Source organism: Bubalus kerabau, chromosome 16, assembly GCF_029407905.1.
Source record: "Bubalus kerabau isolate K-KA32 ecotype Philippines breed swamp buffalo chromosome 16, PCC_UOA_SB_1v2, whole genome shotgun sequence".
Lineage (NCBI taxonomy): Eukaryota > Metazoa > Chordata > Mammalia > Artiodactyla > Bovidae > Bubalus > Bubalus kerabau.
In genome coordinates, this window is record NC_073639.1 from 56,885,958 (window position 1) to 56,907,182 (window position 21,225).

Consider the following 21,225-nt stretch of genomic DNA (forward strand, 5'->3'; position numbering starts at 1 on the left):
CCTTATGGCAGAAAGTGAAGAACTAAAGAGCCTTTTGATCAAAGTGAAAGAGGAGAGTGAAAAGGTTGGCTTAAAGTTCAACATTCAGAAAATGAAGATCACGGCATCTGGTCCCATCACTTCATGCCAAATAGATGGAGAAACAATGGAAACAGTGACAGACTTTATTTTGGGGGGCTTCAAAATCACTGCAGATGGTGACTGCAGCCATGAAATTAAAAGACACTTGTTCCTTGGAAGGAAAGTTATGACCAACCTAGACAGCATATTGAAAAGCAGAGACTTACTTTGCTGACAAAGGTCCTTCTAGTCAAAGCTATGGTTTTCCAGTGGTTATGTATGGATGTGAGAGCTGGACTATAAAGAAAGCTGAGAGCTGAAGAATTGATGCTTTTAAACTGTGGTGTTGGAGAAGGCTCTTGAGAGTCCCTTGGACTGCAAGAAGTTCAATCAGTCCATCCTAAAGGAAATCAGTCCTGTACATTCATTAGAAGGACTGATGTTGAAGCTGAAACTCCAATACTTTGGCCACATGATGTGAAGAACTGACTCATTGGAAGATTCTGATGCTGGGAAAGATTGAAGGCGGGAGGAGAAGGGGACGACAGAGGATGAGATGGTTGGATGGCATGACTGATTCAATGGACATGAGTTTGAGTAAACTCCGGGAGTTGGTGACAGACAGGGAGGCCTGGCATGCTGCAGTCCATGGGGTCACAAAGAGTCAGACACGACTAAGCTGAACTGAAAGGATGTGGAAAAGAAGGATAAGTGTTAGGGCTTTCCTGGTGGCTCAGTGGTAAAGAACCTGCCTGCCAATACAGGAGACACGGGTTTGATCCCGGATCCAGGAAGTTTCTCACAAGCCTTGGAGCAACTAAGCCCATGTGTCACACATGTGTCACACAGAAGCCCACAACACTGAGTCTGTGCTCTAGAGCCTGGGAGCTGCCACTTCTGAGCCCACAAGCTACAACTACTAGAGCTCCTCAACAAGAGAGAAGCAATGAGAGAAAACCTGCATGCAGCCACAAAGACCCAGCACAGCCAAAAACCAAATAAACCAATAAAATTATTTTTAAAAAAAGAAAGGCAAGTATTAGTCATTTGGGAAAAGGGAAACAGTTGTCTTCGTACTTATGAGAATCTCGATAGTCTCTGCTAACGCAGAAGGAAGAATCTTTTCCATTTGTTGAAAAATCCAGCCTGACCATATCAAGGTGCTCAGGTTCACCCACCTCACCCTGGGGCATTCCAGACTACATAGGTACCCCCTGCCAGTTAACTTCTTATAAAATCACAAAGTAGGAACTTGCTTGGTGGTCCAGTGATTAAGACTCCACGCTTTCTAATGCAGGGGGCCTGGGTTCAATCCCTGGTTGGGGAACTAAGATCCCACTTGCCACAAGGCGTGGTCAAAAAATAATAATAATAATCACAAAGATCCACAGAGTGTAACTGGCAGATACGTGCTCTCATGAAAAGTAGGAGCTAATCATCAAATCCTTCTTGTAGGCCCTTCCTGCCAAGAACATGGACTTTACATTCAAGGACCTGTTGGTTAGTGAGGTTAGTGAGAGAACTAAGTGTAGCTGTTTGGTAGATACACTTATTGATTAGAAGTTTAGAGACTAACAAGGAGGGTGCGGGGAGGAAAGTGAGAGGAGAATGACCTTGGAAAGCTGGTTTGGGAATCATCTGTGAAAGGCCTTATAGACCAATCCAGGGAATGTGACCTTTAACCTGGAGCATGCGTGCATGCTAAATCTCTTCAGTCGTATCCGACTCTTTGCAACCCCATGGACTGTAGCCCTCCAGGCTCCTTTGTCCATAGAATCCTCCAGGCAGGAATATTGGCGTGGTTTGCCATTTCTTCCTCCAGGGAATCTTCCCGACCCAGGGATCGAACCTGCATCTCCTGTATTGAGAGGCAGATTCTTTACCACTGCGCCACCTGGGAAGGACAGAACTGGCAAACCTAGAGCAGAAGTGACAAACCCAAAATCCCACAGAGACCAGGCCTGTCGATGAGTGAAGCTGACCAGGTAAGTGCAGACGGAGGCAAAATGGAGCATTCCTGCTGTGTCTTAAGGGTGAAGCTATTCTCACGTCCAGCAGATGGTCATCAGGTGGGATGGTTGGCCCAGTGTGGCCAGATCTTCCAGTTTCCTAGAGAGGCTGGAAATCCAGGGGTGTGTGTGTGTGTGTGTGTGTGTTTGGCCACACCTTATGACACGTGGGATTTTAGTTCACTGACCAGGGATCAAACCTGGGCCCCTTGCAGTGGAAGTTTGGAGTCTTAACCACTAGACCACCCAGGAGGTCCCCACATGTATCCTTTCCACACACTCTCTCCCCTCACCCTTCCCTAAACTGAAAGCTGAAGGGTGGACAGATGATCTCTAAAGTCAAAGGACAGGAAAGTTTACGAACCCACCTGCCAAAGCAGGAGACCCAGATTCAACCCCTGGTTTGGGAAGATCCCCTAGAGGAGGGCATGGCAACCTACTCCAGTATTCTTGGCTGGAGAAATCCCACAGACAGAGGAGCCTGGTGGGCTACAGTCCATGGGGTTGCAAACAGTTGGACATGACTGAAGCGACTTAGCACACACAGGTCTTGGGAGCAGACTAACTTTACCCATGACCGTTTTGGAGATAAACTCCTTGACCAACTGCCGCCACCCATGGGCTGAACACATAAGTAAAATGAAAAACATACAGACCTTGGCGCTCCACTCTTTTGAGCAGGCGGATTTGAGAAACTCAGAGCCCAATCCTCTTTTGCTAACAGCAGAGGGAGAACCGGCTCCCAGAGAGGCTGTTTCATGAAGAGGGACATGAGAAGTGGCTTCAGATTCATTTCATGGTCTCAGTGGTGGTGCAGCTGGTCACTGGGTCCAGGGAAGGATGCCCAGGGTAGGAGGTGCCAGTGAAGGAGAGGAAGGGCGACTCACTTCAGAGAATTTTTCAAACAGCCAAACAAGTGCTATTTTAGGGATTTTTTTTTCCCCTCCATAGATCCTTCTGATTTTGAAGTGCTGTATTTTTGGGTCTGGGCGCAGGAAGTGGCCCTGAGGAGCGGCAGAGCTAAGCCTCCCCTCTCTGGCACCGCCTGGGAGGGCCCCCACGGGATGAGGGTGAGGTTGGGGCAGTCAGGCAAAGGTTAGGGAGGAGAGACCCAGAACAGCTCCAGGAAATGTTTGTGTTTCTCCACTGGGGAGGGAGGAAAAACAAGCTTTTTTTTGTTTGTTTTTCGTGCCTTCTGGGTAGCTTCGCTTAATCCTCCAGCTAGGAGAGACTCTGAAGAGAAAGAGAGAGGCTGGAAAGAAAAATTCATTCTGGGGCAGGTCCCAACGACTCCTCTCCGGCATGGATTTCCTCGGACCAGCCAGCTGCTTCCCAGAAATGACAACTTGGTGAAGTCACCTATGTTTTCAGGCCCTGGGGTGCTACAGGCTTCAGCTCTTGGGTCAGGAGGTGGGGGGTGGGGGTTGGAGATGGACCGCTTGTGATCCAGCCTCCACCGCAGTGCTGCATTTCCTGGCTGAAGTTTCTGTTCTCCGGGGGGGGCGCCTGCATCCACGTACATGTGCGGTACCTGCCTCCCACGGTGAAGAAGTTGGAAACGGCACGGCACGGCACACGGAGCACTGGTCCTCTGTCCACCATGGCCAACAGGTCGTGCTGCCTCATCCAGGGGTACCACATGCCCGAGGTGATGCCGTCGCTGCTAATCCTCGCCTTTGTGCTCGGCATCCTGGGCAACGGTGTCGCCCTCTGTGGTTTCTGCTTTCACATGAAGACCTGGAAGCCGAGCACTATTTACCTGTTCAACTTGGCCATGGCCGACTTCCTTCTGATGATCTGCCTGCCCTTTCGGACAGACTACTACCTCAGACAGAGGCAATGGGCGTTTGAGGATATTCCTTGTCGGGTGGCGCTCTTCATGCTGGCCATGAACAGGGCCGGGAGCATTGTCTTCCTCACCATGGTGGCTGTGGACCGGTATTTTAAAGTGGTCCACCCCCACCATATGGTGAACACCATCTCCAACTGGACTGCGGTTGGCATTGTCTGTGCCCTTTGGACCCTGGTCATCTTGGGGACTTTGTATCTTCTGTTGGAGAACCATCTGTGTGTGCAAGAGAAGGTCATAGCTTGTGAGAGCTTCATCATGGTATCGGCCAATGGCTGGCATGATGTCATGTTCCAGCTGGAGTTCTTTCTGCCCCTTGGCATCATCTTGTTCTGCTCCTTCAAGATCATTTGGAGCCTCAAGCAGAGGCAGCATCTGGCCAGGCAGAGCCGGATGAAGAAGCCTGTTCGTTTCATCATGATGGTGGCAGTGGTGTTTATTGCCTGCTACCTGCCCAGCGCGTTGGCCAGACTGTATTTCCTCTGGACGGTGCCCTCCAGCGCCTGCAATCCATCTGTCCATGTGGCCCTCCACGTCACCCTCAGCTTCACCTACATAAACAGCATGCTGGACCCCCTGGTATATTATTTTTCAAGTCCCTCATTCCCCAAATTCTACACCAAGCTCAAAATCTGCAGTGTGAGACCTAGGTGTCCGGGATGCTTCAAGAGGCCAGAGGGGATGCCCACTTCCAACCTTTGTTGCAAGAGTTGCATCAGTGTGGCAAATAGCTTCCAAAGCCAGTCTGAGGTGCAGTGAGATCTCCAAATGTGACGGATGGCACCAGGACAGACAGATGGACAAAATCAAGGAGGATGGATTGGTGACTTAGAAATACTCCATGCTGAGGGGTGGGGAGCCTTGAAAATGCCATTCTTTCTTAGCTGTATACTCCTCACTCTGTTGGATATGAAATTCGGATCACTATGCCTTTTTGGAAGGTTCCACTTGAGAAGTGAGTCAGTTGCATTTATATAGTTTGATTCTAATGACAGAGGCATGTGTGTGCATGTGTGTGTGTGTGTGTGTGTGTGCGAGTGCGTGTGTATGTGTGCATGTGTGTGTGTGTGTGTGTGTTGGGAAGAGCTTGGCCCCTGAGAAATTTTAAATGGCTCAGGTGAAATGTACTAATGTTCAAATCTGTCATTCTGTCATGTTCTCTCCCTGGGGGAGTCAGTGAATTTAATGACCCATCCTCTGATCTTAAATCCTTACTTTTCTTGGAAGATAGAAACTGGGATAAGTCAATATTTTTATTTCAGGCAGAGGGAGGCTCTTTAGAGTGGGATGTCTTGGTCCCAAAGATTTTCATCTTCCCAGGGTCCCTCTACTTTTCTGACTTCTCAGGAGCCTAAGAAGAATGACAGCAAAAACAATATGCTGCCAGCGTTTCGGAGCTCCACGCTGTTCTGCAAGTATTTGCATTTCAAAGAAGGCACTGAAAGATATGTTTACCTGTCCTGATTTTTCCAGTGGAAGCTGAGCACTTGAAAAAGTCCTATTAGCCTTTGGGAAGTGCTGAGTCCAGCGAAATTGCTTTGGTTGCTTGTAATGTGACTATGAGTTTAAATTATTCACTCATTCTTTTTCTATGTATTTACTGAATTAATATTCTGTGCCAGGTACTTTGCTAGTATCCCTTTGACCCAGAGGGTCCTTAGTCAACTTGTGTGTTTTGGGGGAGGGGACAAACAGAGAAGTTAATGACCTTCACCCTTATGATAACTATAGTTTCTAGACCTGTTCTCTACAAACACCGCTATTTTCCTTTTACTGTAGGATTCTATACAAACACCAAAGGGTGGGCAAGGTAGTAGGCCTTGCGTACATGAATTTCCCAATATGCCCATGGGGTCCTCAGAATGAGACGATTGTATGAAATGACATGCTGCTTCTGCCCTGGATTAGGGGGAGAGATGCCAAGCTGATCTCAGCTCCGTTCTCAAGTCACAAAGCGGTGAAAACGTTCTTGGCTCCTCTCTTTACACGTTCTCAAATCCCCAGGGGATTCTCTCCAATTAAAACCCTTGCATGCAGGCTAAATCGCTTCAGTTGTGTCCGACTCTTTGTGACCCTATGGTCTGTAACTCACCTAGCTTCTCTGTCCATGGGGAGTCTCCAGGTAAGAATACTGGAGGGGGCTACCATGCCCTCCTCCAGGAGATCTTTCTGACCCAGGGATCGAACCTGTACCTCCTGTGGCTTGTGCATTGCAGGCAGATTCTTTTCCGCTGGGAAAGCCCATTAAGGCCCTTCAGATCAGATCAGATCAGTCGCTCAGTCGTGTCCGACTCTTTGCTACCCCATGAATCGCAGCACGCCAGGCCTCCCTGTCCATCACCAACTCCCGGAGTTCACTCAGACTCACGTCCATCGAATCAGTGATGCCATCCAGCCATCTCATCCTCTGTCGTCCCCTTCTCCTCCTGCCCCCAATCCCTCCCAGCATCAGAGTCTTTTCCAATGAGTCAACTCTTCGTATGAGGTGGCCAAAGTACTGGAGTTTCAGCTTCAGCATCATTCCTTCCAAAGAAATCCCAGGGCTGATCTCCTTCAGAATGGACTGGTTGGATCTCCTTGCAGTCCAAGGGACTCTCAAGAGTCTTCTCCAACACCACAGTTCAAAAGCATCAATTCTTCGGCGCTCAGCCTTCTTCACAGTCCAACTCTCACATCCATACATGACCACAGGAAAAACCATAGCCTTGACTAGACGAACCTTTGTTGGCAAAGTAATGTCTCTGCTTTTCAATATGCTATCTAGGTTGGTCATAACTTTCCTTCCAAGGAGTAAGTGTCTTTTAATTTTATGGCTGCAGTCACCATCTGCAGTGATTTTGGAGCCCAGAAAAATAAAGTCTGACGCTGTTTCCACTGTTTCCCCATCTATTTCCCATGAAGTGATGGGACCAGATGCCGTGATCTTCATTTTCTGAATGTTGATACCAGTGTTGTGTTCTTTGGCCTCAAAACACCCATCTAGGCTGTCCCTGGCCTTCCCAGGTGGCGCAGAGGTAAAGAATCTGCCTGCAATGCAGGAGACCCAGATTCCATCCCTGGGTCATGAAGACCTTGGAGAAGGAAATGGCAACCCACTCCAGTATTGTTGCTTGGGAAATCCCATGGACAGAAGCCTGGCGGGCTACGGTCCATGGAGTCACAAAGAGTTGGACATGACTAATTATGCACATATATATATATATTGTTTCTATTAACTCATTTTTAAGGAGCACTGCACAGCCCAGAGATGGAAAATATGGGTTGTACAAAGTAGATCAATCTAAGTTCAAATGCCAGCTTAGCCACCTACTAGACGTGTGATCTGGGGGCAGATTTTATTTAACCACGTTTAGCTTTAATTTCCTCATCTGTCAAACAGGGGTAACAATAACATTGACATCAGAAGGTCTTTGGGGGACTCCATTGGTGCTTAGTGGTATTGGTAAAGAATCTGTGTGCTAATGCAGGGCACATGGGTTCGATACCTGATCTGGGAAGATCCCACATGCCATGGAGCAGCTAAGCCCTCACACTGCAACTACTGAGCCCATGCGCTGTAACTACTGAGGCCTGTGTGCCTAGAGCCTGTGCTTCGCAACAAGAGAAGCCACTGCGATGAGAAGCCTGTGCACCACAAGGAAGAGTAGCCTCTGCTCACTGCAACTAGACAAACCCTGCGCAAAGCAACGAAGACCCAGCGCAGACAAGTAAAAAATGGTTAAAAAGAAAAAAGAAGGTCGTTGGGTCAATTCACTGAATGTAAGATCCTGAAGCACAGGTACTTTGTTTACTCGTAAATCCTTAGAGTCTAGAAGTGTGAATACACACCGTAGGTGCTCAGTAAATTGAATGAATGAGGAAGTGTATGTAAAGCATTAAGTGCATTGCCTGGCAGTCATGCTCAATGTTCTGATGTATTATGTCAACACACTTTACACATAAAGAAACCGAGGCACAGGAGCAATTTCCCCTGGTGTTCAAAGCTCGTAAGTAGCTACTCTGCTGTCACTCTGTTAGTTCCCCTGCTTCCAGGGCAGAAGTGAAAGTAAGGATTCTTATCAGCTTCAAAGAACTCTAGACAGAAATCTGTGAAAAACCTGCACTTCTGCTTTAAACTCTATCCTTAGTTCACTCTTTCCTGGGCTGCCCCCTTGTTGCTCCATCTTAATAAAAACAGATTCCAAAACAAAGCCTGTATCCTGTGTGTCATCCTATATCAAAAGAGTCATGAGACTTTACCCTCCAAGAGAAAAAAAAGTCCAAAAAATCCAGGGTTAATTGTTAGTGGCTCAGTTGTGTTTATCCAACTCTTTCAGACCCCATGGACTGGAGCCCACCAGGCTTCTCTGGCCGTGAGATTTTGCAGGCAAGAATACAGGAGTGGGTAACCCTTCCCTTCTCCAGGGGATCTTCCTGACCCAGGGATAGAACCTGGGTCTCCTGCATTGCAGGCAGATTCTTTCCCATCTGAGCCACCAGGGAAGCCCTGGTAGTCTGAGGTTCTCACTAAAAAACAGCAAGAACAAACCGAAAGAAAGATCCTGACCCCAACCACAGTCTTCATTCTGATTTTGCTTCTTTCAAATTCACAGAATGTGGTGAAACATAAATGTTATCAAGAAGCCTTCTTCAGAAATTGTAAGGAACTGATGTATAGCTTTGTTGATGAAACTTTGTTTAAACTACCTGGAATAGGGAAATGTCATTGATGGAGAAAATGTTGTTTCCTTTGACTCAGGGTCTTTCAGGAAAAGTCACATAAAAGTGAGAAGGGATAGTAAACCATTATTGTTCACAAATTCTATGGAAAAAAAATAAGAAGTACCTTTTATTGGTGCTGACTATGAAAATATAGATTCTGGACTACTCTCAGAATGGGTTTCCTTGCCCTTTCCTACAACTGCCATGGTTAGGATGGTGTCTGAGGTCACCAGAGTGCAGGGGCTGCTGGGCGGGATTAGAACTCTGAGGTGGGAGGTGGACACACTATGATGCACATTCTCAGCTTGCTGCCTCCTGGGCCTTCTCATTCGCAGTTTTCCAATATGACGCAAGACCCCACCATCTCAGTGAGTCCATAAATGGCTTCAGGATTAGCTATCTCATTTGAAAGGCCAGTGCAAAGAGAAAATGCAAGGTCCCTCATTCAAAAAGCATAAAGCATTTCAAGATAGTGACAGCAAGGCATAAACTAAACACAGGACCCTTCTGAACTCATCCATGAAGCTGGAGCCCTACATTTTCAAAACTAATTAATTGATCGATTGAGTTTTGGCAGTGTACTGGCTTAGTAGTTGGCACACAGGCTTAGCTGACATGGGTGGGATCTTCCCGGACTGGGGATCAAATCCATGTCCCCTGCATTGGCAGGTGGATTTTTAACCACTGGACCACCAGGGAAGTCTGCTGCTGCTGCTAAGTCACTTCAGTCGTGTCAACCCCATAGACGGCAGCCCACCAGGCTCATCCATCCCTGGGGTTCTCCAGGCAAGAATACTGGAGTGGGTTGCCATTTCCTTCTCCAAGGGAAGTCTGGGGCCCTGCATTTTATATAGACAGAGTTTGTGATGGAGCAGCATAAACAGATGGGCTCAGAGATGGGCTTACTCTGTATTCAGCTTCCAGTGATGATATGGTTTCATTCATTCATTCCCTCTTTCAAGGAACATTCATTAGGTACCAGCTCTGTACCAGGCACAGTGAAAACCTAAGGGAAAAACATAGCCCTCACCCCGCGGGTTCCAATGTAGAAACCAAGGAAAAACTAAATTTACCATTCAGGGAAACTGCAGTGAAAGTGGTAAACTTGGGGTTCTACAGGAGAAGCCAGGGGCCCTTAATTCTGGTTGAGGGAACTGCAGGAAGATCAATGGGACCGGAATGGAAAGTCTAGGCTGGGCCACAACAACCTGGTAAGAGGGGAAGCTGCGAGATCCACCTGGGTGAGAAGGCTCTGCTCACAATCTGTCCTGACAGAAGATTCATGAATAGACTTGCAGCTCTCTTTCTTTTTAGACAAAAATTCAATGTATTTCATTACAGAAGCATGTTATGTTTCATTCAGAAATCAAGGAACACACAGATATATAAAGTAAGAAGTAAAGGTCTTCCTTTCCTTCCTCTTAATCTGATTTCTAGAGGTGGTGACTTTTAACATTTGGAATACAAACATATTTGCACAAAGGTAATGAATCTTTCATCTTGTTAAAGCAAGATATAAAGATAGAGTTTTGCAAGATATTCTATCATGGACAATTTCCTACATCAGTGTGTGCATGCTCAGTCGTGCCTGACTCTGTGATCCTATGGACTATAGCCTGCCAGGTTCCTCTGTCCATGGGATTTCCCAGGCAAGAATAATGAAGTGGGTTGCCATGCCCTTCTCCAGGGGATCTTCCCAACGTAGGGTGCCATGCCCTCCTCCAGGGAATCTTCCTGACTCAGGGATCGAACCCAGGTTTCCTGCATCTTCTGCATTGGCAGGCAGGTTCTTTACCACTGAGCCACCTGGGAAGCCCTTCCTGTCAGAATAGAGATCAATTTCCTTTTTGAAATTATATCTTATTGTGTAAATGAGCCACATGTAGTTTATTCAACTAACAGACATTTATTTCTAGTTTTCCTCTATTGTCAGGATGCTATGGTGAACCTACTGAATGATTTATCTTTGGGTTGTGTCAAAGACTTTGGAAGATAGATTCTTAGACATGGAATTGCTGAGTTAAAGGCACACTGGGTGAGGTCGAGTGCACAGTGGCTGAGAGGAGAAACCTTGGAGTTACATCTTGTGCGTTCCAATCTTATCTCCTTTTATTACTAGCTGTGTGACCTTGAGAAAATTACTTAACCTCTCACTGCTTTATTTTCCTTGTCTGTAAAAGAATAGTACCTATGTATACTACCTATCTCTTAAAGCTGTTCTGAGCACTAAATGAGTTTAGCTGTATAAAGCCCCTACAATAATAACCAACATTCAGTTCAGTTCAGTTGCTCAGTTGTGTCCGACTCTTTGCGACCCCATGGACTGCAGCACGCCAGGCCTCCCTGTCCATCACCAGCTCCCGGAGCTTGCTCAAACTCATGTCCATTGAGTCGGTGATACCATCCAACCATCTCATCCTCTGTCGTCCCCTTCTCCTCCTGCCCTAAATCTTTCCCAGCATCAGGATCTTTTCCAATGAGTTAGTTCTTTGCATCAGGTGGCCAAAGTATTGGAGTTTCAGCTTCAGCATCAGTCCTTCCAATGAATATTGAGGGCTGATTTCCTTTAGGATGGACTGGTTGGATCTCCTTGCAGTCCAAGGGACTCTCAAGAGTCTTCTCCAATCAGATCAGATCAGATCAGTCGCTCAGTCATGTCTGACTCTTTGCAACCCCATGAATCCCAGCATGCCAGGCCTCCCTGTCCATCACCAACTCCCGGAGTTCACTCAGACTCACGTCCATCGAGTCAGTGATGCCATCCAGCCATCTCATCCTCTGTCGTCCCCTTCTCCTCTTGCCCCCAATCCCCACCAGCATCAGAGTCTTTTCCAATGAGTCAACTCTTCGCATGAGGTGGCCAAAGTACTGGAGTTTCAGCTCCAGCATCATTCCTTCCAAAGAAATCCCAGGGCTGATCTCCTTCAGAATGGACTGGTTGGATCTCCTTGCAGTCCAAGGGACTCTCAAGAGTCTTCTCCAACACCACAGTTCAAAAGCATCAATTCTTCGGCCCTCAGCCTTCTTCACAGTCCAACTCTCACATCCATACATGACCACAGGAAAAACCATAGCCTTGACTAGATGAACCTTTGTTGGCAAAGTAATGTCTCTGCTTTTGAATATGCTATCTAGGTTGGTCATAACTTTCCTTTCAAGGAGCAAGCATCTTTTAATTTCATGGCTGCAATCACCATCTGCAGTGATTTTGGAGCCCCCCAAAATAGTCTGTCACTGTTTCCACTGTTTCCCCATCTATTTGCCATGAAGTGATGGGATCAGATGCCATGATCTTCGTTTTCTGAATGTTGAATTTTAAGCCAACTTTTTCACTCTCCTTTTTCACTTTCATCAAAAGGCTCTTTAGTTCCTCTTCACTTTCTGCCATAAGGGTGGTGTCATCTGCATATCTGAGGTTATTGATATTTCTCCTGGCAATCTTGATTCCAGCTTGTGCTTCATCCAGCCCGGCATTTAGCATAATGTACTCTGAATATAAGTTAAATTAGCAGGGTGACCATATACAGCCTTGACGTACTTCTTTCCTGATTTGGAACCAGTCTGTTGTTCCGTGTCCAGTTCTAACTGTGGCTTCCTGACCTGCATATAGGTTTCTCAAGAGGCAGGTCAGGTGGTCTGGTATACCCATCTCTTGAAGAATTTTCCACAGTTTATTGTGATCCACACAGTCAAAGGCTTTGGCATAGTCAATAAAGCAGAAATAGATGTTTTTCTGGAACTCTCTTGCTTTTTCGATGATCCAGTGGATGTTGGCAATTTGATCTCTGGTTCCTCTGCCTTTTCTAAAACCAGCTTGAACATCTGAAAGTTCACGGTTCACATACTGTTGAAGCTCAGCTTGGAGAATTTTGAGCATTACTTGACTAGCGTGTGAGATGAGTGTTATTGTGCGGTAGTTTGAGCATTGTTTGGCGTTGCTTTTCTTTGGGATTGGAATGAAAACTGACCCTTTGCAATCCTGTGGTCAGTGCTGAGTTTTCCAAATTTGCTGGCATCTTGAGTGCAGCACTGTCGCAGCATCATCTTTTCCGATTTGAAATAGTTCAGCTGGAATTCCATCACCTCTACTAGCTTTGTTCCTAGTGATGCTTCCTAAGGTCCACTTGACTTCTCATTCCAGGATGTCTGGCTCTGGGTGAGTGATCACACCATCATGATTATCTGGGTCATGAAGCTCTTTTTTGTACAGTTCTTCTGTGTATTCTTGCCACCTCTTCTTATCTTCTGCTTCTGTTAGGTCCATACCATTTCTGTCCTTTATTGAGCCCATCTTTGCATGAAATGTTGCCTTGGTATCTCTAATTTTCTTTAAGAGATCTCTAGTCTTTCCCATTCTATTGTTTTCCTCTCTTTCTTTGCCCTGATGACTGAGGAAGGCTTTCTTATCTCTCCTTGCTATTCCTTGGAACTCTGCATTCAGATGGGTATATCTTTCCTTTTCTCCTTTGCTTTTTGCTTTGCTTTTTTCTCAGCTATTTGTAAGGCCTCCTCAGGCAACCATTTTGCCTTTTTGCATTTCTTTTTCTTGGGGATGGTCTTGATTCCTGTCTTCCATATAATATCATGAACCTCTGTTCAGAGCTCCTCAGGCACTCTGTCTATCAGATCTAATCCCTTGAATCTATTTGTCACTTCCATTGTATAATTGTAAGGGATTTGATTTAGGTCATACCTGAATGGTCTAGTGGTTTTCTCTACTTTCTTCAATTTGAGTCAGAATTTGGCAATAAGGAGTCCATGACCTGAGCCATAGTCAGCTCTCGGTCTTGTTTTTGCTGACTGTATATAGCTTCTCCATCTTTGGCTGCAAAGAATATAATCAGTCTGATTTCGGTATTGACCATCTGGTGATGTCCATGTGTAGTGTCTTCTCTTGTGTTGTTGGAAGAGGGTGTTTGCTATGACCAGTGTGTTCTCTTGGCAAAACTCTATTAGTCTTTGCCCTGCTTCATTCCGTATTCCAAGGCCAAATTTGCCTGTTACTCCAGGTGTTTCTTGACTTCCTACTTTTGCATTCCAGTCCCCTATAATGAAAAGGACATTTTTTTTGGGTGTTAGTTCTAGAAGATCTTGTAGGTCTTCTTAGAACCATTCAACTTCATTTTCTTCAGCATTACTGGTTGGGGTTACTTGGGTTACTGTGATACTGAATGGTTTGCCTTGGAAACGAACAGAGATCATTCTGTCGTTTTTGAGACTGCATCCAAGTACTGCATTTTAGACTCTTTTGTTGACTATGATGGCTACTCCATTTCTTCTAAGGGATTCTTGCCCACAGTAGTAGATATAATGGTCATCTGAGTTAAATTCACCCATTCCAGTCCGTTTTAGTTCGCTGATTCCTAGAATGCCGATGTTCACTCTTGCCACCACCTGTTTGACCACTTTGAATTTGCCTTGATTCATGGACCTAACATTCCAGGTTCCTATGCAATATTGCTCTTTACAGCATCGAACTTTACTTCTATCACCAGTCACATCCACAACTGGGTGTTGTTTTTGCTTTGCCTCTGCCTTTTCATTCTTTCTGGAGTTATTTCTCCACTGATCTCCAGTAGCATATTGGGCACCTACCAACCTGGGGAGTTCATCTTTCCGTGTCCTATCTTTTTGCCTTTTGATACTGTCATGGGGTTCTCAAGGCAAGAATAATGAAGTGGTTTGCCATTCCCTTCTCCAGTGGACCACGTTTTGTCAGAACTCTCCACCATGACCTGTCAGTCTTGGGTGGCCCTACATGGCATGGTTCATAGTTTCACTGAGTTAGACAAGGCTGTGGTCCATGTGATCAGATTGGTTGGTTTTCTGTGATTGTGGTTTTCAGTCTGTCTGCCCTCTGATAGAGAAGGATAGAGGCTTATGGAAGTTTCCTGATGGGAGAGACTGACCGAGAGGGAAACTGGGTCTTGTTCTGATGGGCAGGACCATGCTCGGTAACTCTTTAATCCAATTTTCTGTTGACGGGTGGAGCGACCAACATGAAGTAGCTCTATTTCTTTTTTTAAGTTATTATTATTATTTTACTTTTTGACCATGCTCTACAGTAGTGCCTTGACCAGGGATCAATTCCATGCCCCCTGCATTAGAAATGTAGAGTCCTAACCGCTGGACCACCAGGGAAGTCCCTGGAGTAGCTCTACTTCTATTAATCCTTATTATTATATTGTATTAGCTCTTATTAAAATCTTGATAGATACCACCAAATTACTCAACAAAAAGGCTGAACCAACTTAGACTCTCCCAATAGTGTGTGAAAAAGCCTTCTTCCACACTCTCGCCAATGGGCCCTTGTTTGGTTGGTTTGTTTAACAAGCATCTTTTTGTCTTCTTTTTGTAAAAACCAAACAAAAACTTTCACTTCTTTAAAGTGATAAAGTCTGGCTTATCAGTTTTGTTTGTGTGTGTGTTTGATGTTGTACCTAGAAAGGCTCTGTCTAAGCCACAGTCATGCTGAATTACTCTTAGGATTTCATAAGAGTTTTATGCCTTATGTTTAGGTTTGTAATCCATTTTGAGTTCATTCTGTGTCCAGTTCAAGGAAAGGACCCAACTTCATTCATTTGCCTGTTTAGTCATCTAGTAGAAATGGCAACCCACTCCAGTGTTCTTGCCTGGAGAATCCCAGGGACGGGGGAGCCTGGTGGGCTGCCATCTATGGGGTTGCACGGAGTCAGACACGACTGAAGTGACTTAGCAGCAGCAGCACTTATTGAACAGATGATTCTTTCTCCCATGGATTTGTCTTAGCACCCTTGTTGAAAATCAGCCGACCATAGGACTTCCTTGGTGGTCCAGTGGCTAATGCAGAGGGCCTGGGTTCAATTCCTGGTCAGGGGACTAGACCCCACATGCAGCAACCAAGAGTTCAGGCATCACGACTAAAGTTTCCACATGCTGCAGTGAAGATTGAAAATTCCAAGCACCACAACTAAGGTTCAGCACAGCCAAATAAATAAATAGATACTAAAAAAAAAAAAAAAAAAAAAGATGAAGAAAATCATCTGACCATAAATGCAAGAGTTTATTTTTGAACTCTGAATAATCCTGCTCTATTGATCTATACATCTATTCTTATGCCAGAATCACACTGTCTTGATTATTATAGATTTGCAGTTAAGTTTTTCATTGCAAAATGTGAGTCCTCCAACTTTGTTCTTCTTTTTCAAGATTATTTGGTTATTCTGGTTTGCCCTCAGACTTTTTCAGTTAAATTTAACACTGTGTTTCAAAACTCTGAAATATCCTTCTCCTTTCTTTTAATGTCTCTGCTAGTCAGTATCGCCAGTTTCCTCTGCCCACTAACTTTCGATTTCTCCTACTGTATCCTCTTCACGGGAGGTCCAAAGGTCTCTCATTTCCCAAATGTCCCAACTCAATGTCATTTACTACCTACAGAGTCCAGGTCCCCCCAAACAGTACCAGTGAACTGTGCTTCCTGAAGCCCCCCCCTTATGTGGCCCCTCCCTGTGAAACATGGACTGACTCAGCGACTCGCCTTGGCCAGTAGAATGCGGTGGAGGTGATGTTCTGGGATTTCCGGGCCATGGCATTAAGAAGGTCTGCATCTCTGTGCTCCCAGTGCCAGGGGCCTGGGTTCGATCCCTGGTCAGGGAACTAGATCCCACATGCCACAGCTGGGTGTTGGCATACTGTAACTAGAGCCTGGTGCCGTGGAAGGAAGGGAAGAAAGAAGGGAGAGAGGGATAAAGAAAGAGAGTCTGCTTGTGTGCTTTTGGAAATGTTGAGTAGCCTTGAAGAAGTCCAGCATACTCAGTGGAAAGAATATGTGAAGAGGCTGTGTACAGATGCCATAGAGAGAGACCAAGACCATATGAAGAGGAAGAGATGCCCAGGCATCCCAAGTGGCATGCGTGAGCCTCCCTGCCATCTAAGAGATCCCAAACAAGGACTGACTAGCTAAGCTCAGTCAAGCCATGATAATACAATGGTGACTCTTTTTTGTTTTTTTAAACAGTGACTGTTTTAAGCCACTAAATTTTGTGGTGGTTTTTGAAATAGTAATAGATTACTGAAACAGAAACCTCAGCTACGTTCACCGATAGACAGTGAGAGTGCCGAATTCTAACCACTAGACCACCAGGGACAGATGAATAAAAACAAAGCCCTATTGCACAGTACAGGGAAATAGACCCAGTATCTTGTGATAAATCAGAATGGAAAAGAATATGAAGAATATATATATATGTATATGTATAGCTGAGTCATTTTGCTATGCAGCAGAAATTAAACACAACATTGGGTTTCCCTCATAGCTCAGTCGGTAAAGAGTCTGCCCGCCAATGCAGGAGACCCAGGCTCGATCTCTGGGTCAGGAAAATCCTCTGGAGATGGAAATGGCAACCTGTTCCAGTACTCTTGTCTGGAGAATCTCGTGGACAGAGGGGTCGCAAAGGGTCGGACACGACTGAGCGACTAAACCGCCACACCAAACACAACATTGTAAATAAACTATACTTAAATTAAAAAAAAAAAAGACAAACCATGAATTACTTAACCTCTCTAAGCCTCAGGTTTCTGGTCTGTGATCATAACAGGGCAACTCCTCATGGATTTCTGAGAGGATTAAATGAGATCGTGTATGTATAGCTCTTAGCCCCATGCCTGGCACAAAGCAAGCAGTTGATAAATGAAAGCTATTGTTAATTTTAATTTAAGAAAGTAGTTCCATCCTGCTCTGGGGCACATTCCAGTTGTGATAAGAGAACTAAGAAGGGACATTTGAGTTAATGGTGAAAGTCATAAATGTTAAGTGGAGTTCCCCCAAACTTGGTGGAATCACTGCCTGAGCCTGAAATGAATCACTAAAACAAGTTTCTGTACAACTCATGTACTAGTAAGAAAAAAAAAAAATGCATAAAAGGAAGACAGGAGCAAGACAAAACATGCCCATGACACAGTGGTAAGACTGGGAATTCCACAGCAGAGCCAGGAGCCAGGGAGGCCGGGATTAACACTCTTTCTGAGCAGTTGTGAACTTGGGTTTAGAATCCTAGGATGTGAGAGCTGGAAGGGATCTGGAAGATGGTCCCATCTTCCACATTACACATGGGAAGTTCAGGGGTTAAGAGGTTTCATGGGTAATGATGGAGCCAGAAAAAAGCATCCAGGGCCTCCCACTTCTCTCTCTCTTTTTTTCCAAATGAAGCAATACCTATTCTTGTTTTTTCCTAATTTTATCCAAATATTATGAAATTATAAAACTTTCAAAGGTGGACAGAGTGGGGGAAGGGGAGGGTGGGACGAATTGGGAGAGTAGTATTAACATATATACACTACCAAGTGTGAAGGAGATAGCTGGTCGGAAGCCGCTGTGAAGCACAGGGGGCTCAGCTCGGTGCTCTGTGATGACCTAGAGGGGCGAGAGGGAGGCTCAAGAGGGAGGGGATATATTTATACTTACAGCTGATTCACACTGCTGTACAGCAGAAACTAAAACAGCTTGTAAAGCAATCAGCCTCCAACTAAAAATTTTTTAAGTAATAAATAAAAATAAACAGACAAATAACAGTTTATGAGGGGAAAAAAGAATTAGGGGATTGGAATTGACATATAGACAGATAGTAAAGTCGCTCAGTCGTGTCCAACTCTTTGTGACCCCATGGACAGTGTAGCCAACCAGGCTCCTCCATCCATGGGATTTTCCAGGCAAGAATACTGGAGTGGGTTGCCATTTCCTTCTCCAGGGGATCTTACCGACTCAGGGATCGAACCCAGGTCTCCCGCATTGTAGGCAGACGCTTTACCATCTGAGCCACCAGGGAAGTCAAGACATATACACACTATGTATAAAATAGGTAACTAATGAGAACCTACTGTACAGCACAGAGAACTCTACTCAGTGCTCTGTGGTGATCTAAATACGAAGGAAATCCAAAACGGAGGGGATATATATGACTCGATAGCTGATTCAGTTTGCTGTACAGTAGAAAGTAACACAACACTGTAAAGTAACTATGAAGTGAAGTGAAGTGAAATCGCTCAGTTGTGTCTGACTCTTTGTGACCCCATGGACAGAGGAGCCTGTACCAGGCTCCTCTGTCCATGGGATATTCTAGGCAAGAGTACTGGAGTGGGTTGCCAAAAATTAAAAACAAAACAGAAAGAAAACCTTACAAAGGGAAGATCACTTGCAAATTCCAGCTCCCGGAAATAACTATTGTGAATAGTTGGATTTTCTGACTCTTAGCTAATACAGGCCCTTAGGGTTACTTTCTGAATGTCACTGACAAGTCCACATTCATCTGAGAAGGGAGCAGGATATTGACAGGCATCAAGGATAGGAAACAAATGCTAGTCATTTCACTTGAGTCTCACCACACCCACACAATGTGACCTCAGTCTGGTGCAGCCTTACAGATGGGGCAATAATATAATAAGAGGCAGTGTAGTGTATTGGTTAGGGATGCAGGCTTTGAAGCCAGTGCCAGATTCAAATCTTATGATCTGTGTAGCCTTGACTATATATCTGGCCAACTTCTGTGAGCTTCACTTTCCTCATTTCGAAATAAAAGTCAGTAGTAGCCCCTCCCTCATGGACTGAAGTCAGGGGAAAACAAGCAAATGTATTTAAAGCACTGAGAATGCCACCCGACATGCAGGAAGCTCTCCCTAGCATGACTGCCCACGTCATCTTCCTCACCGTCTTCATCATCAAGTTCACTGCTCCCTATGTGAGCCTAACATTAGATCATCTTGACTCCCGTTTACTGGGAGGAGTCTACAAACCCCTATGGCAGAACCTGGGTGTGAAACTAAAGAAACAAATATCTGGGACTTCCTGGCAGTCCAGTGATTAAGACTCTACACTTCCACCGCAGAGGGAGCAGGTTCGATCCCTGGTCCGGGAACTAAGATCCCTCATGCCACATGATGTGGCCAAATTTTCAAAGATGAAATAAACAAATGTCTTAGTTCTCACTCAGAGTAGAAGCAACACAACTGAGAACCTCTTGCACAGCAAGAATTCATCAGACCAAAATATTCCAGGGTAGAAATGTTCTGTTAGGATTTATATACCCAATTATACTGAAAAGCAAGAAAATGATGTGTGAAATGGTGACCTCCTGCAAGGCAGAGTTCAAAGTCTTCTTAGGTCCTCAAAGTTTAATTTTGTAAAAATGGAGGTTTTTAAAATATCATGCACATTGGGCTTCGCTGGTGGCTCAGTGGTAAAGAATCTGCTTGCCGATGAAGGCGACGTGGATTCGATCTCTGATCTGGGAAGATCCCATTTCCTGTAGAGCAACTAAGCCCGTGGGCCACAACTACTGAGCCTGTGCACTAGAGCCTGGGAACCGCAACTACTGAACCCAAGTGCCGTGACTACTGAAACCTGCTGGCCTAAAGCCTGTGTTCTGCAACAAGAGAAGCCACTGCAAGAAGAAGCCTGAGGACCACAACTAGAGAGTGATCTGCACTCAAAAGCCAGAGCAGCAATGAAGACCCAGCGCAGCTAAAATTAAGTAAAATGTATTAAAAAATAAATCTATAAATAAATAAAATTTTAAAAAATCGAAAATATCATGCACATTGTGAGGGAGGTTGTATGTGGGGACAGCTGGTAAACAGGAACTCGCTGTACTTTCTGCTCAGTTTTGCTGGGAATTTAAAACTGCTCTAAAAAATAAAGCTTATTAATTTTAATAAATCACATCCTTAACGATTACTTACTTGAGCATGGAGGCATCTCAAAATCTAACATAAACAAAGGAAAAACCCAACTTATTTTAACATACCACTGGCAACCCAAACTGGGTTCAAGTTTTCAAGCATCTTATGAAATGGCATGCTGCTCTCAAATAGCTTCCCCCCACACCCCTTAGCTGGGAATTAATTGCAGCATTCTGGTGTAGAAAGGCAATCCACGCTTGTACGGAGAAGATGGCCTGGAAACATCAAATGCAACACATCTGTTCTCATAAAATACTGCTGCTGCTGCGCTAAGTAGCGTTAGTCGTGTCCAACTCTGTGTGACCCCATAGATGGCAGCCCACGAGATACTAGACAATTACTGTTCTCTTGGCCTTCCGTCCCCCTTCAAAAATCACACACACACACACACACTACCGTTTCTTAAAACACACGCCTGCAGATATTGCACGCAGATTCTTCATGTTTTCTGTTGAGCACAGTAAGTTAATATTGCTGTTGTTGTTTTGTTCATTATGCAAGGCAACCACATGACTGTGAATTAATTCTCCTGTGCTAAGTATTCAGTATATGGGCATGCAGGCTTACACATTTCAGTAATTCACAATGACAGTTGGCTTGCCCAAGCATATTCTTTACATTTAGAAAATTTTGTGGGTTCCTGTCTCCCCGGGGATTTTTTTTTTTTTATTACTTGTTTATGCAAACAGCAGGTTGCACAAGAGCCTTGCTGGCTTCTTTTTTTTTTTTCTTAAAGTGATTTCGTAGTTTCCTGGTAACCATTCAGTCATCTGTTTCAACACTCTGACATGACATAAAGGCCAGCGCTGAACCACGGGTTCGCCACTCAGAGCCGCACCTCGTTCCCCGAACCTTGGCTAGGTGAGCTGCTCCCTGGCGCCAACGCGATTCCTC

The 21,225-nt window shown here is 45.1% G+C and overlaps 1 protein-coding gene across 1 annotated transcript; it reads left to right on the top strand.

The window, feature by feature from the left end:
• The first annotated feature begins 3,299 nt into the window (after positions 1-3,299).
• HCAR1 (hydroxycarboxylic acid receptor 1) lies at positions 3,300-4,832 on the top strand. Its single transcript, XM_055550505.1, has one exon. The coding sequence runs from the start codon at positions 3,670-3,672 to the stop codon at positions 4,675-4,677; it is 1,008 nt and encodes a 335-aa protein (XP_055406480.1). The 5' UTR covers positions 3,300-3,669; the 3' UTR covers positions 4,678-4,832.
• Positions 4,833-21,225: the final 16,393 nt, after the last annotated feature.

Bases quoted from the DNA above. Each gene is read 5' to 3' on its own strand.
- HCAR1 (XM_055550505.1), top strand. From the start codon at position 3,670: ATGGCCAACAGGTCGTGCTGCCTCATCCAGGGGTACCACATGCCCGAG.